Source organism: Leucopleurus acutus (genome assembly GCF_964270905.1).
Source record: "Leucopleurus acutus genome assembly, chromosome: 1".
Taxonomy (NCBI): Eukaryota; Metazoa; Chordata; class Mammalia; order Artiodactyla; family Delphinidae; genus Leucopleurus; species Leucopleurus acutus.
Genome location: NC_139142.1, coordinates 86,291,991 through 86,309,209, shown reverse-complemented (window position 1 = coordinate 86,309,209; position 17,219 = coordinate 86,291,991). Strand labels below are relative to the sequence as shown.

Below are 17,219 nucleotides of genomic sequence, written 5' to 3'. Positions count from 1 at the left end.
AGGCTATAATCGAAAAGACAGATAATAATAAATGTTGGTGAGCATGTAGAAAAATTTGAACCCTCATACATTGCTGGTAGGAATAGAAAATGATGCAGCCACTTTGGAAAGCAGGGTGACAGTTCCTCAAATGTTAACCAGTTACCATATGACCTAGCAATTCTACTCCCAGATACCTACCCAAGAGAAATGAAAACACAGACCTACACAAAAATGTGTACACAAATGTTTATAGTAGAATTATTCAGAATAGCCAAAAAGTGGAAACAACCCAAATGTCTGTCAAATGATGAATGGATAAACAAAATGTGGTAAAATCAAACAATGGAATACTATTCAGCAATAAAAAAAGAATGAGGTGCTGATAGATGCTATAAAACAGATAAACCTTAAAACTATGCTAAAAGAGGGACTTCCCTGGTGGTCCGGTGGTAAAGAATCCACCTCCCAATGCAGGGGACACAGGTTCAATCTCTGGTTGGGGAACTAAGATCCCACATGCTGTGGGGCAACTAAGTCCACGTGCCACAACTACAGAGCCCACGAGCCCTGGAGCCTGCACACCACAACTAGAGAAAAACCCACATGCCACAACTAGAGAGAAGCCTGCGCGCCACAACAAAAAGCCCACGCCTCAATGAAAGATCCTGCACGCCTCAACAAAAGATCCCGCATGCCTCAACAAAGACCCCACATGCTTCAACTAAGACCCAATGCAGCCAAAATAAATAAATTAATTAATTTAAAAAAAACTATGCTAAAAGAAAAATGCCAATATAAAAGACCACATATTTTATGATTCTATTTATATGAAATGTCCAAAAAGTGCAAATTTGTGGAGATTTGCCTGGGGATAAAGGTAGAAACAGGGATTAAATGTAAGTAGCCACGAGGAATCTTATAGGAATGATGAAAATGTTCTAAAACTGAATTATGGTGATATTTACACAACTCAATAAACTTATTAAAAATCATTAAACTGTACATTTTAAATGTGTAGATTTTATAAAATGTTAATTATACCTCAATAACGCTAAACTTTTTTTTAAAAAACGAGGGGAGTTTCGGAGTGAGCACAGGATAGCCAAGATAATGGTTTTAGACTCGCTCAGTCTGTTAATGAGATAGCCAGGTGTCCTGAAAAATTAGAAAGTTGATAAAAATATTGGACTACAGACACCCAATAATAGATTTTTGGAGTCACCAGAAAAGACATGACAAAGGGACTTTCCTACATATCTTCAACACACCCTGAAAAGATCTTCACTTGACTATGCTAATTCTCTATTTTTCCTTTTCTAAGTTCTTCAACAAATAGTCTATCCATTGCTTCCATTTCTTCTTCCACCCCATACTTTTTTTAATCTCCTAAAGTCTGTGTTCCTTTCTTACCTTATTGTTGAAGCTATTCTCTCAGCTCACTTATGATACCTTATTTTCAAAACTAATGGCCCTTTTTCTGTTCCCATTCTTTTTAACTCATCTAAAAAAAAAAGCCCTGTCAAACTCCGATGCTTGAAATTCATCTCTTAGCTTATACAACCTTATACCATTTCTGGTCCTCTTCCCACTTCTCTGCTTCTGTTTTCTTTACCAAATCCTTTCGCCTCCTACCCCCACTCACATTTTATCAAAATAAGGGAGAACCTATGCTCCCAAAATAAGAGAGAATTTGGTTTTCATTTCTTCTCTTCTCACTTACAAAATCCATTTTATTTATTAACCCCAAACCACTGCAAGTCACCATGATTTCTCCATCTCTATTAATTGTCCTTATGGCATTTTTCAGGTCTTTGTTCTACTTCCCCAATTAAAAACTAAGTTCAGAGAACATTAACTCGGCTTTTTTCAATTCTGTAAACACTGAAAGCAATCAATGCATTATTATATGTACAATGAATGAAATTCAATATCTGTTTCTAACTCACCAAAAAATGACTAGGGGGCTTCCCTGGTGGTACAGTGGTTAAGAATCCACCTGCCAATGCAGGGGACACGGGTTCGAGCCCTGGTCCGGGAAGATCCCACATGCCGCAGAGCAACTAAGCCCATGCGCCACAACTACTGAGCCTGCGCTCTAGAGCCCGTGAGCCACAACTACTGAGCCCATGTGCCACAACTACTGAGCCTGCGTGCCTAGAGCCCATGCTCTGCAACAAGAGAAGCCACCACCATGAGAAGCCCACGCACCGCAATGAAGAGTAGCCCCCGCTCGCTGCAACTAGAGAAAGCCCACATGCAGCAATGAAGACCCAATGCAGCCAAAAATAAATAGACAAAAACTAAATTAATTTTAAAAAAAAATTACTAGGATCATCCTAAGAAGATCCTTGGGAAGATATTTTGATCCAGCTTGGAAACTATATTTTAAACATAATTAGAAACCTAAGAACTTTGTATGATCTTTTCATATACACATTTAAAGTTGTAATAAACTTTCCTGGCAGGAATTTATGCCCAGATGACTAACGATATTCAAGCTAAAAATGTTAAAGTTCTACAAAGCAAATTTAAATTCCTCTAGGTTTCTAAAATTTGGAATCACAGAGCACAAAACTATAAATCTCAAGTAACATCTAGAAACACATGGCTCTAGGCTATTCTTTCGCAGACTATTTGCTTCAAATGTTACTTCAAAACAATTAATAATAACTTACCAAATCCCAAAGCCCAACTTGTCCAGATCTGGCCCCAGCTGCCACCAAAGTTCTAATTTCTGATGGGTGGAGAGCCATTGAGAATATTGGGCCTTTGGTAACTTTATAAACAGTATCTTCACTAATGATCATGCCATTTAAATTGGCTTTGTAGCTGAGAAGATTAAAAAGTTAAATTTTAGAAGTAAAACCAAACTCAGTAGTCAAAACAAGTAAAAGATGATTCGAAAAAGTAAAATCACAATTAGTAAATGTGGGAAAATATTCAACTTCCTGGCAACCAAGGAAATCAAACTAAACAATGGGGTACTATTTTTCACTTATAAAAGCTAAGAGGCTATAGTTAAACATACATTCATATATATTGCTAACAGCAGAGTAAATTCATTTAAGATTTTCAGAAATTTTTTAAAAAGATTTTGGAAAACAATCCGGCATTTCCTAAAAGCCATGAAAATGTCCATAATATTTGACACATTAATCTCACTTCTGGAATCTATCCTAAGGAAATAATCCACTATCACAATATAAATTTCAACACACATACAAACAATCAAAACTAAATAGAAAACAATTTCAAATACCAAGGGAGTAAGAGGAGGTTAAGTAAATTCTACCTGCTAAATCAAATATTATGCAATTATTCAATAAATTTAAAGACTCTAGTAACATGCAGCCACAATGTTAATAGAAAAGCATAATGCAAAACTGTACATATATTAGAACATAAAAAAGTAAAAATGTATGTGATATCACTCATTTATTAAACACTGAATGAATATATACTATGTGAAATGCACTTTTCTGGTTATTGAGACAAAATCCATGCACTCATGAAGCTTATTGCATATGGTGATACACGAAAGGAAATATACAAAAACAACAGTTGTTAGGGTAGAAATACGATGGATAATTTTTCTCACCTCTTTCAAATTTCCTGTAATGGTATAGTCTTTAAGTTATAAAGATCCCAGAAAATGTAAAACAAAGGCAAGGAATTTTAACTCACCTTTTAATGCTAGATAACTCCTTCTCAGTGTTTTTACTTCTTGTCTGAAACAATGGGAGAAACCAAAGCACTAAGTTAATATATGTACTAAAATATGCTTAACAGATGATTCTAAAAGCTTGGGCTTACCCTCCCAAGTGACACCTTGCTCACTTCTGCCCAAGTCTGCAGAAATCCTTTAAATAGTTCACTGTTATCATCTCGATTTTCAGAAGTCATTTCTAAAGGCCCAGGAGGTAACAAAGGCTGTTATAAAAAATAAGAAAAAAAAGTTGGTTGTCGCTCTGCCCTAGAATGTAAGCTTAAGATTTCTTACTACTTTACTTTCAATACCAACAACAGTGGTGACACATAGTTAGCATTCAAAAACAGTTGTTCAATGAATGAATGCCAAGTATCCTGTAAAGTAATAACATGTATTATCTCATTTAATCCCCTTAATAATCCAGTGAATGAGATATCACATTATAAAGACAGTGGAATGAAACTTAGAGAAGTTAATTTGTCCAAAGTTACACTGCCAGTACCTGGGAATTGATTCAGATCAGTTCAATTTCATACCTCAAAGTTATTACTCTATGTGTTTTTTATTTTTTATTTTTTTAACTGAAGCATAGTTGATATACAATGTTGTGTCCATCTCTGCTATACAGCAAAGTAACTCAGTTATACACAGACATTCTTTTTTCATATTCTTTTCCATTATGGTTTATCACAGGATACTGAATATAGTTCCCTGTGCTATACAGTAAGACCTTGTTTACCCATCCTATATATAATAGTTTACATCTGCTAATCCCAAACTCCCAGTCCTTCCCTCCCCCACTGCCCCCCTCACCCGGCATCCACAAGTCTGTTCTCTATTTCTGTGAGTTTCTGTTTTGTAGATAGGTTCATTTGTGCCATATTTTAGATTCCACATATTAAGTGATATCATATGATATTTGTCTTTCTCTTACTGTATGTCAGTGTTTTTTAAATCACAGGTTGTAACCCATAGGTCATGAAATCATTTTAATACATTACAACCAACAGTGTGTTTTAGTGACTGAGAAAAGAACAGACTAGGAAATACAAAAGTGTATCACATGTAGTAAGGATAAGTATCATTTCACAAAAGTTTTGTTTCAGGTGTGTGTGTGTGTGTGTGTGTGTGTGTGTGTGTGTGTGTGTGTGTGGAACGGGTTCAATGTAAATGTATTTCTTACCATGGATGGATGGAGGCTTCAAAAAAATTTGAAAGCTACTCTTCCCCTAGTAACTTAATTTGCAATTAGCTCTCAAAGCACCAGGCTAATCTTCCAATTTATAATTAAGCACTTACATACAAAGTATTAAAAACAGTAGGTGCAATAAAAAAAAAAAAACCAGTAGGTGCTCCTGAATAAAAAATATACTCATAATCTTATTTAGACAATAAATTTGCTAAATAAAACTCTTTCCACTCACTGATAGCGTAAAATTAAACTACAGTAAGAGAACCCCATCACTACTGACATACATTATTTATTACTAATAATATTAATAACTACCATTTATTGCTTACTAAGTCCTTAATATAAATGTAAGAAACTTTATAGATACTATTTCATTTATCCCTCACAACACCTCTTTGAGAGGTTTCTGCTATTGTTGCCATTTTAAAAATGGGGAGGGCTTCCCTGGTGGTGCAGTGGTTGAGAGTCTGCCTGCCAATGCAGGTGACAAGGGTTCGTGCCCCGGTCCGGGAAGATCCCACATGCTGCGGAGCGGCTAGGCCCGTGAGCCATGGCCGCTGAGCCTGCGCACCCGGAGCCTGTGCTTAGCAATGGGAGAGGCCACAACAGTGAGAGGCCCACGTACCGCAAAAAAAAAAAAAAAAAGGGGGAAACTGGGGCTCAGAAAGACTAAGGAATTTACCCACAATCCCACACAGGGTAAGTCTGCAGAAATATAGAATCCAAGCCAGTCTCTTATGAGTTTGAAATCTTACTCATTAAACCATACAACAGCCAAGTATTAAATTAATGATGCACAAATTAAACATAATTTAATGACTTTTTACTCTACTTTCAAACACTTCAAATGTTTGAGTATTTTATTGGTTAATATATTGTATTTGCACTCTTTCTTACATTTTCATCTGCTACTAATATTGGCTGGGTTGGAGTTGCTGGTAATGAAACTCCTGAAGGATCAACTTTTAGTAATCGCATTGACCTTCTACATCCAGTCTCATTTTCTTTCTTCTTAGGCTTCTTTCTAAAGGAGTGGGGGAAAAAATCATGTTATACTCATAAAAGTTATATGTATTTATTAATATCAAGGAGATAACATCTAGTAATCTATCTCACAGATATATTCACACATTGCAAAGATGTATATACATGGCTACACTGATTTTTTTTTTTTTCTTCGCCACACTGCGCAGCATGTGGAACTTTCCCAACCCAGGATCAAACCTGTGCCCCCTGCCATGGAAGCATGGAGTCTTAACCACTGGACCACCAGTGAAGTCCCTACACTGATTTTAATTAAAAGCCTGGAAACATCATAAATGTTCATCATGGGGAAGTGAGGGGTATTAAATAAATTATGACATACATATCTAGCACAATATTATGCAGTCATAAAAAAAGAAATAGATTTTTGTATGCTGATATGACATGAACTCTAAGATACAAGAAGCAAAAACAAGGTCCAGCACATGTTGAATATGGTTCCATTAGCTTTTGTTTTGTTTTGTTTTTTTGTTTTTGTTTTTGTTTTTGTGGTACACGGGCCTCTCACTGCTGTGGCCTCTCCCATTGCGGAGCACAGGCTCCGGACACGCAGGCTCAGCGGCCATGGCTCACGGGCCCAGCCGCTCCGTGGCATGTGGGATCTTCCTGGACTGGGGCACGAACCCACGTCCCCTGCATTGGCAGGCAGACTCTCAACCACTGCGCCACCAGGGAAGCCCCCCATTTGCTTTTTTACAAAATATATACACATACATTTGTAATTGCTGAGATTACCTATGGAAGAATACACATGAAACTATTAACAGTGGTTTCCTCTAGGGAAAAGGCCTGGAGAACTAAGATCCAGGATAGGAAAGAGACTTAAATGTTTCATTGCATTGCCTTCCATATAGTTTACTTTTAAAAATCATACACATACCTTACTTTTTTATGCATTATTTTTTTTATTTTAAAAAAGTAGTTCAGAACTTCCAGTTTCCAGTTCCAAATTTAAAGAGCTTGAAAGTCACTGCACTGTCTATCAAGTAAAAAGCTGAAGAGACTGAAAAATCAACTCTTCTAGGATCCTTAAGAGAAATGAGGGCACAGTAGAAACTGCTGAGTCTACTATTGGAAAGACAGACAGGCAAATGCAAGAAGTCATGGCTTATTGGAGTAGACTTAGAAATGGAAACCATCATGGGAACCAGCAGCAGGGTAGGAAAGCCTGAACTGTAATTGACCAATTGCTGGAGGTTCAGTGTACACAAGTCTGAGAGTTAAAAACTTCATGGAAAACTAGACAGCTACATGTAAAAGAATGGAACTAGAACATTTTCTTACACCATATACAAAAACAGACTCAAAATGGATTAAAGGCGGGCTTCCCTGGTGGTGCAGTGGTTGGGGGTCTGCCTGCCGATGCAGGGGACGCGGGTTCGTGCCCCGGTCTGGGGGGATCCCGCATGCCGCGGAGCGGCTGGGCCCGTGAGCCTATGGCAGCTGAGCCTGTGCATCCGGAGCCTGTGCTCTGCAACGGGAGGGGCCGCAGCAGTGAGGGGCCTGCATACCGCAAAAAAAAAAAAAAAAAATTGGATTAAAGGCTTTAATGTAAGACCTGAAACCATAAAACTCCTAGAAAAAAACACAGGTACTACACTCTTTGACGTTGTTAGCAATATTTTTTGGATGTGTCTCCTCAGGCAAGAGCAACAAAAGCAAAAAATAAACAAATGGGACCTAATCAAACTTAAAAGCTTTTGCAAAACAAAGGAAACCATCAACAAAATGAAAAGGCAACTGACTGAAGGGAAGAAGATTTGTGCAAATGATATGTCCAATAACGGATTAATATCCAAAATATATAAACAGCTCATACAACTCAACATCAAAAACAAAAAAAAATCTGATTAAACAATGGGTAGAGGACCCAAAGAAGACATAGAGATGGCCAACAGGCACAAATGAAACGATTAGATCATCAGGGAAATACAAATGAAAACCACACTGAGATATCACCTCACACCTGTGAGAATGGCTATCATCAGAAAGACCACAAATAACAAGTGTTGGCAAGGATATGGAGAAAAGGTAACCTCTGTACACTGTTGGTGGGAATGTAAATTTGTGCAGCTACTGTGGAAAACAGTACAAATGTTCCTCAAAAGACTAAAAATAGAACTACCATATTATCCAGTAATTCCACTCCTGGGAATTTATGCAAAGAAAAGAAAAACACTCGTTCAAAAAGACACATGCAGGACTTCCCTGGTGGTGCAGTGGTTAAGAATCTGCCTGCCAATGAAAGAGACACGGGTTCGAGCCCTGGTCCGGGAAGATCCCACATGCCACAGAGCAACTAAGCCCGTGCACCACAACAACTGACCCTGTGCTCTAGAGCTCATGAGCCACAACTACTGAGCCTGCGCGACACAACTACTGAAGCCCATAAACCCTAGAGCCCGTGCACCGCAAGTATTGAGCCCATGCACCACACCTGCTGAAGCCCGCGTGCTCTAGGGCCCGCATGCCACAACTACTGAGCTCGTGTGCTACAACTACCAAAGCCCGTGTACCTAGAGCCCATGCTCCGCAACAGGAAAAGCCACCGCAATAAGAAGCCCACGCACCGCAACAAAGAGTGGCCCTCGCTCACTGCAACTAGAGAAAGCCTGCACGCAGCAACAAAGACCCAGTGCAGCCAAAAAAATACACGCACCCCAATGTTCATAGCAGCATTTTTTATAATAGACAAGATATGGAAGCAACCTAAAAGTTCATCAATAGATGAATGGATAAAGAAAATGTGGTATGTATATATATATATATATATATATATATATACACACACAATGTAATACTACAGAGCCATAAAAAAGTGAAGTTTTCCCATTTGCAACAACATGACTGAAACTGGAGGCTATTATGCTCAGTGAAATAAATCAGACAGAAAAAGACAAATACTGTATGTTATCACCTACATGTGGAATCTAAAGCATAAAACAAATGAATGAATATAACAAAACAGAAACAGACTCAGATATAGAGAACAAACTAGTGGTTACCAGTGGGAGAGGGAAGAGGGGAGGGGCAAGATAGGGGTAGGAGGTTCAGAGGTACAAACCACTTTGTACAAAATAAATAAGCTACAAGGATATATTTATAGCACAGGGAATACAGCCATCATTTTATAGTAACTATAAATGGAGTATAATCTATAAAAATTTTAAATCACCATGTTGTACACCTGAAAATAATATAATATTGTAAATCAACTACACTTAAACTGTACTGCTATGAAACCTAATATGAAGACCAAAAATTTGAAATGATCTCTGGCCCATGGCCTTAAAAAGACTGTAACCAGTTCCTTTTAACTTAAATGTTACCACTTTAGCTTAACAATGAGGTATAAAACAAAACCAAGTATACTTGTTATATACTTGGTTAAATACTGGTTAAATTTACCAAAGACTCCTCCAGAAGTCTTTGGTAAATTTAACATTCAATATTAACTTTTATAGTATTAAAATATTATAAGTAATGTGCCAATTTCAAAGTCCTCTAAATCTTTTGTCACAAAGATATTTATAGCACTGTAAACAGAACTAAAGCCTGATATCATATATTATTAAAACTGACATTTATCTCCAAAAGAATTTGACCTATGGTGACTGAACTCCGAAAAAAGTAAAAAGACTGGTATTTGGAGAAAAGTAGATCTCTCACATTACTTAGTCAATGGCAGTTCCATTGTAATTTAGCCTTAATCTTTTTGCTGAAATGATCTAAATAAAAAAAGATCCATAATAAAAATATTTTTTAAAAAAGAAATGAGCTATTAAGCCATGAAAAGACATGGGGGAACCTTAAATGTATAGTACTAAAAAAAGCAGCCAACCTGAATGAGACTACATACTGTATGATTCCAAATACATGACTGACATTCAGGAAAAGGCAAAACTATGGAGACAAAAAAGATCAGTGATTGCAAGGGGTGAGGGTGATAAGGGATGAAAAGGCAGAGCACAGAGGATTTTAGGGCAGTGAAATACTCTGTACATTATAATGATAGATATGTCATTAAACATTTGTACAAACCCAAAGAATGAACAACACCAAGAGTGAACCCTAAGGTAAACTACAGATCTGGGGTGATTATGATGTATCAAGGTAGGTTCATCCTTGGTAACAAACGTATCACTCTGGTGAGTGATTCTGATAATGGGAGAAGCTATGCATGTGTCGGGCAGGGGATGGAAATCTCTGTAACTTACTCTCAATTTTGCTGTGAAACTAAAACTGCTCTAAAAATAAAATCTTAAAAAAAAAAGAAACCTCAAGGGGGCCTCACCCCCACAATTTTGTAAGATTTATATCCAGGAGCTTGACCAGGCCCTCAAAGTAAATATCAGAGAAAATCTCCTCATGCTTCTAGCAGGGGGAAGAGAAAAGGAAGAATGTTGAAATAGGCCAGCACTCTGTTCTGCCCTCAGGAGAAATCAGTTAACCAGAGCCTAACCTGCTAGGGTATTGTCAGAGGCTAACTGACCTGGGGAAGGGAAATACCCAACAGCAGCCCACTCTTGCCATCTTGTCCAACCTAAGGAGAGAGGAAAAAAACTAAAACACTTGTGAAGTTCACAATCCAAAGATATAGGTTCAGTCAGAGACTGAGAACTAATAACAAGACTACAGAATGCTCCCCTCCCCCAACATCTCACCACCACATTGCTAAAGACCTATTTATAACAGTTACTTTTTCTTGGTACATCATGTCCAGTTATCAAGAAAAAATTACAAGACACACTGAAAAGCAAAAAACACAATTTAAAGAAACAGAGCAAGCTTCAAAACCAGACATGGCAGAAATGTTGAAATTATCACACTAAAAATTTAAAACAACTGTGATTAACATGCTAAGGGCTCCAATCGATAAAAAAGACACCATGAAAGAACAGATAAGCAATGTCAACAGAGGGACGTAAATACTAAGAAAGAACCAAAAAGAAATGCCAGAGATCAAAAACACTATAATAGAAATGAAGAATGCCTTTGATGGGCTCAGTAATAGACTGGACATGGCTGAGGAAAGAATCTCCGACCTTAGGGATATCTCAATAGGAATCTCTAAAACTGAAAAGCAAGGAGAAAAAGACAAAAAACAGAACAGAATAACCAAGAACGTAAATAACAAAAAAGTATAACATATAAATAATGGGAATACAAGAAAGAAAAAAAGTAACAGAAGAAATATTTGAAATAATAACTGAAAATTCCCCCAAATTAGTGTCAGACACCAAACCACAGATCTAGAAAGCTCAGAGAACATCAAGCAAGATAAATGCAAAAACAAAAATGAAAACAAACAAAGAAATCCTACAACTAGGCAATTCATTTCCAAACTACAGAAAAATCAAAGATAAAATCCTGAAAGGAGCCAGAAGGAAAAACCACTTTACCTACAGAGAACAAAGATAGAAATTAAATCTATCTTCTCAGAAACCATGCAGGCAAGGAGAGAGTGAAAATATTTAAAGTGTTGAGAGAAAAGAAAAACCCAACCTAGAATTCTGTACCCTGGGAAGTTATCCATCAAAGGAAAAGCAAATTAGGAACTTCTGAGACAGTGAACACAGAGAGATGCTAGAAGAGTGATGCTCTCAGAGAGAGATGGAAGCTCCGTGCCATTTCCCTTGCCTGATGCATCTATCCCATCTGGCTGGTCCTGAGTCATATCCATTGTAATAAACAGCACAAGGTGAGTGGTGCTCTTGAGAACCTTCTGTGATTACTACTCACACCTTTTCCAGGGACACTTTCTTAAAAGGACCAACAAGCATCCAGTTTACTCAGATATAATCCCAGATTCATGGAGTTGCTGCTGACCAGATTACACCTGTATCACTAAGACTGGAGTTTCCAGACAAAAAGACAAGATGGCACAGTAGAAGGAACTGAGCTCACCTCTTCTTACATAATCACCAAAATCACAACTAACTGCTGAACAACCATCAACAAAAACACGCTGGAAGCTACAAAAAGATACCCTACATCCAAAGACAAAGAAGAAGCCACAAGGAGCTGGTACAAGGGGCACAATCACAATAAAATCAAATCCCATATCTGCCAGGTGGATGACTAACAAACTGGAAAATAATTATACCACAGAAGTTCTCCCACAGGAGGGAGAACCCCACATCAGCATCTACAGCCTGGGTTTCTGGCAATGGGAGAAGAAGCCCCCAGAGAACCTGGTTTTGAAGGCCAGTTTGATCACAGGAATTCCACAGGACTGGGGAAACACAAATTCCACTCTTGGAGGGCACACACAAGGTCTCACGTGCACCAGGACTCAGGGAAAAAAGCAGTGACCTCATAAGAGACTGTGCCAGACCTACCTGCCAATAATGGAGGGTCTCCATTGGAGGCAGGGGTGGCTGTGGCTCACTGCAGGGACAAAGACACTGGCAGCAGTAGTTCTGGGGAGTACTCATCAGTGTGAGCCTTCCTGGAGGCCACCAATTTCTCACCAAGACCTGGCCCCACCCAACAACCTGAAGCTTCCATTACTGGGACCCCATGGCCAAACAACCAACAAGGTGGGACACAGCCCCACCCATCAGCAGACAGGCTACTTAAAGTCTTCCTGACCACACAGCTGCCCACTAAACACACAGCATGACCCAGCCCTGCCCAACAGAGGGACAAGACTCAGCTCCACACCCCAGTGGGCAGTAACCAGTCCCTCCCACCAGAAAGCCTGCACAAGCCTCTTAGACAGCCTCATCCACCAGGGAGCAGGCAGAATAAGGAAGAAGAAATACAACCCTGTAGCCTGCATAATGGACACCACAATCACAGGAAGTTAGACAAAATGAGACAGCAGAGAAACATATCCCACACTAAGGAACATGATAAAAGCCCAGAAGAACAATTAAATGAAGTGAAGAAAGGCAATCTACCTGAAAAAGAATTCAGAGTAATGATAGTGTAGATGATCCAAGATCTCAGAAAAAGAATGGAGGTACAGATTCAGAAGATACAAGAAATGTTTAATGAAGAGCTAGAAGAACTAAACAACAAACAAACAGAAATGGACAATACAATAACTGAAATGAAAAATACACTAGAATGGGGCTTCCCTGGTGGCGCAGTGGTTGAGAGTCCGCCTGCCGTTGCAGGGGACACGGGTTCGTGCCCCGGTCTGGGAAGATACCACATGCCGCAGAGCGGCTAGGTCCGTGAGCCACGGCCGCTGAGCCTGCGTGTCCGGAGCCTGTGCTCCGTAACGGAAGAGGCCACAACAGTGAGAGGCCCGGGTACAGGAAAAAAAAAAAACAACACTAGAAGGAAGCACCAACAGAATAACTGAGGCAGAAGAAAGAATGAGCAAGCTAGAAGAAAGAATGGTGGAAATCACTGCTGCAGAATAAAATAAAAAGAAATGAGGAAAGATGGTGGAGGAGTTAAGACGTGGAGATCACCTTCCTCCCCACAAATACATCAAAACTACATCTACATGTGGAACAATTCCTACAGAACACATACTGAATGCTGGCAGAAGACCTCAGACTTCCCAAAAGGCAAGAAACTCCCCACATACCTGGGTAGGGCAAAAGAAAAAAGGAAAAGCAAAGACAAAAGAATAGGGATGGGACCTGTACCTCTGGGAGGGAGCTGTGAAGGAGGGAAAGTTTCCACACACTAGGAAGCCCCTTCACTGGTGGGGATTGGGGGGTGGAAGTTTCGGAGCCACGGAGGAGAGCAGAGCAACAGGGGTGGAGAGGGCAAAGCAGAGAGATTCCTGCACAGAGGATTGGTGCCGACAGTACTCACCAGCCTGAGAGGCTTGTCGGCTCACACACCGGGGTGGGTGGGGGCTGGGAGCTGAGGCTCGGACTTCAGAGTTAAGATCCCAAGGAGAGAACTAGGGTTGGCTGTGTGAACACAGCCTGAAGGGGGATAGTGCACCACAGCTAGCCGGAAGGGAGTCTGGGAAAAAATCTGGACCTGCCTAAAAGGCAAGAGACCATTGTTTCAGGATGCGCGAGGAGAGATGATTCAGAGCACCGCCTAAACAAGCTCCAGAGACAGGTGCGAGCCGCAGCTATCAGCAGGGACACCAGAGACAGGCATGAAATGCTAAGGCTGCTGCTGCAGCCATCAGGAAGCCTGTGTGCAAACACAGGTCACTATCCATACCTCCCCTCCTGGGAGCCTGTGCAGCCCGCCACTGTAGGGTCCCATGATCCAGGGACAATTTCCATGGAAGAACACATGGCATGCCTCACGCTGTTGCAACGTCACACCGGCCTCTGCCACCACAGGCTCTCCCTGCATTCCGTACCACTCCCTCCCCCCAGTCTGAGTGAGCCAGAGCCCCCTAACCAGCCGCTCCTTTAACCCGTCCTGTCTGGGTGGAGAAGAGATGCCCTCAGGTAAGCTACACGCAGAGATGGGGCCAAATCCAAAGCTGAACCCCAGGAGCTGTGTGAACAAAGAAGAGAAAGGGAAATTTCTCCCAGCAGCCTCAGGAGCAGCAGATTAAATCTTCATAGTCAACGTGATGTACCCTGTATCTGTGAAATGACAACGAATCATCCCAAAAATGACACAGTGGACTATGGGAGCAACTGTAGACTTGGGGTTTGCTTTCACTATCTCATTTGTTTCTGGTTTTATGTTTCTCTTAGTTTAGTATTTACAGCTTATTATAACTGGTAGATTTGTTTACTGATTTGGTTGCCCTCTTCCTTTTTACATTTTATATAATTTTTTTCCCTTTTTCTCTTTTTGTGAGTGTGTGTGTGTATGCTTCTTTGTGTGACTTTGTCTGTATAGCTTTGCTTTTGCCATTTGTCCTAGGGTTCTGACTGTCCGTTTTGTTTTTTGTTTTGTTTTGTTTTGTTGCGGTACATGGGCCTCTCACTGTTGTGGCCTCTCCCGTTGCGGAGCACAAGGCTCTGGACACGCAGGCTCAGCAGCCATGGCTCACGGGCCCAGCTGCTCCGCGGCATGTGGGATCTTGCCAGACCAGGGCACGAACCCATGTCCCCTGCATCGGCAGGCGGACTCTCAACCACTGCGCCACCAGGGAAGCCCCATTTTGTTTTTTAGTATACTTTTTAGTGCTTGCTATCATTGGTGGATTTGTTTTTTGGTTTGGTTGCTCTCTTCTTTCTCTCTCCTTTTTTTTATTACTTTTTATTTTTTAATTTTTTTCTATTTTAATAACTTTATTTTACTTTATTTTTTTTTCCTTTCTTTCATTCTTTTTCTTCTGACCCATGTGGCTGACAGGGTCTTGGTGCTCTGGCCGGATGTCAGTCCTGAGCCTCTGAGGTGGGAGAGTGGAGTTCAGGACACTGGTCCACCAAAGACCTCCCAGCCCCACGTAACATCAAACAACAAAAGCTCTCCCACAGATCTCCATCTCAACGTTAAGAACCAGTTCCACTCAATGAACAGCAAGCTACACTGCTGGACACCCTATGCCAAACAACTAGCAACACAGGAACACAACCCCACCCATTAGCAGAGAGGCTGCCTAAAATAATAATACGGTCACGGACACCCCAAAACACACCACCGGATGTGGTCCTGCCCACCAGAAAGACAAGATCCAGCCTCATCCACCAGAACACAGGAACCAGTCCCCTCCACCAGGAAGCCTACACAACCCACTGAACCAACCTTACCCACTGGGGACAGATACCAAAAATAATGGGAACTATGAACCTGCAGCCTGTGAAAGGGAGACCACGAACAGTAAGTTGAGCCAAAATGAGAAGGCACAGAAATACAAAGCAGATGAAGGAGCAAGGTAAAAACCCACCAGACAAAACAAATGAAGAGGAAACAGGTAGTCCACCTGAAAAAGAATTCAGAGTAATAATAATAAAGGTGATCCAAAATAATGGAAATAGAATGGAGAAATTACAAGAAATGTTTAACAAGGAACTAGAAGAACTAAAGAGCGAACAAACAAGGAAAAACACCACAATAAATATAATAAAAAAAACTCTGGAAGGAATCAATAGCAGAATAACTGAGGCAGAAGAATGGATAGGTGACCTGGAAGATAAAAGAGTGGAAATAACTACTGCAGAGCAGAATAAAGAGAAAAAACATCAAAAGAATTGAGGACAATCTCAGAGACCTCTGGGACAACATTAAACACACCAACATTTGAATTATACAGGTCCCAGAAGAAGAAGAGAAAAAAAAAAGGGGACTGAGAAACTAATAAGAACCTGCTGTATAAAAAATAAAATAAAATTCAAAAATTCCCCCCCAAAAAATTAAATACGAAGAAAAAATATTAAAAGCAGCAAGGGAAAAGCAACAACATACAAGGGAATCCCCATAAGGTTAACAGCTGATCTTTCAGCAGAAACTCTGCAAGCCAGAAGGGAGTGGCATGGTATAATTAAAATGATGAAAGGGAAGAACCTACAACCAAGATTACTCTACCCAGCAAGGATCTCATTCAGATTCGAGGGAGAAATTAAAACCTTTACAAACAAGCAAAACCTAAGAGAATTCAGCACCACCAAACCAGCTCTACAACAAATGCTAAAGGAACTTCTCTCAACAGGAAACACAAGAGGAGGAAAAGACTTAAAATAACAAACACAAAACAATTTAAAAAATGGTAATAGGAACATACATATGGATAATTATGCTCCAAACAAAAGACATACACTAGCTGAATGGAAACAAAAACAAGACCCAAACATATGCTGTCTACAAGAACCCACTTCAGACCTACGGACACATACAGACTGAAAGTGAGGGGATGGAAAAAGATATTCCATGTAAATGGAAATCAAAAGAAAGCTAGAGTAACAATTCTCATATCAGACAGACTTTAAAATAAAGACTATTACAAGAGACAAAGAAGGACACTACATAATGATCAAGGGATCAATCCAAGAAGAAGATATAACACTTGTAACTATTTATGCACCCAACATAGGAGCACCTCAATACATAAGGCAAATGCTAACAGCCATAAAAGGGGAAATTGACAGTAACACAATCATAATAGGGGACTTTAACACCCCACTTTCACCAATGGAAAGATCATACAAAATGAAAATAAATAAGGAAACATAAGCTTTAAATGATACATTAAACAAGATGGACTTAATTGATATTTATAGGACATTCCATCCAAAAACAACAGATTACACTTTCTTCTCAAGTGCTCATCGAACATTCTCCAGGATAGATCACATCTTGGGTCACAAATCAAGCCTCACAAACTTAAGAAAATAAAAATCGTATCAAACATCATTTCCAACCACAACGCTGTAAGATTAGAAATCAATTAAACGAAAAAAAAGT

General features: G+C 39.8%; 1 protein-coding gene across 1 annotated transcript in view; it reads right to left on the bottom strand.

Annotated features, from left to right (window-relative positions):
* The window catches only part of WDR76 (WD repeat domain 76), a gene marked incomplete at its 5' end in the record, with an annotated part of 64,198 nt that overhangs the window by 20,888 nt on the left and 26,091 nt on the right, over positions 1–17,219 (bottom strand). The window contains 4 exons of the mRNA XM_082850331.1: positions 2,658–2,811; positions 3,667–3,710; positions 3,811–3,912; positions 5,781–5,907. Coding sequence (XP_082706457.1) covers positions 2,658–2,811; positions 3,667–3,710; positions 3,811–3,912; positions 5,781–5,907 — 427 coding nt within the window. The remainder of the gene's footprint in view (positions 1–2,657; positions 2,812–3,666; positions 3,711–3,810; positions 3,913–5,780; positions 5,908–17,219) is intronic.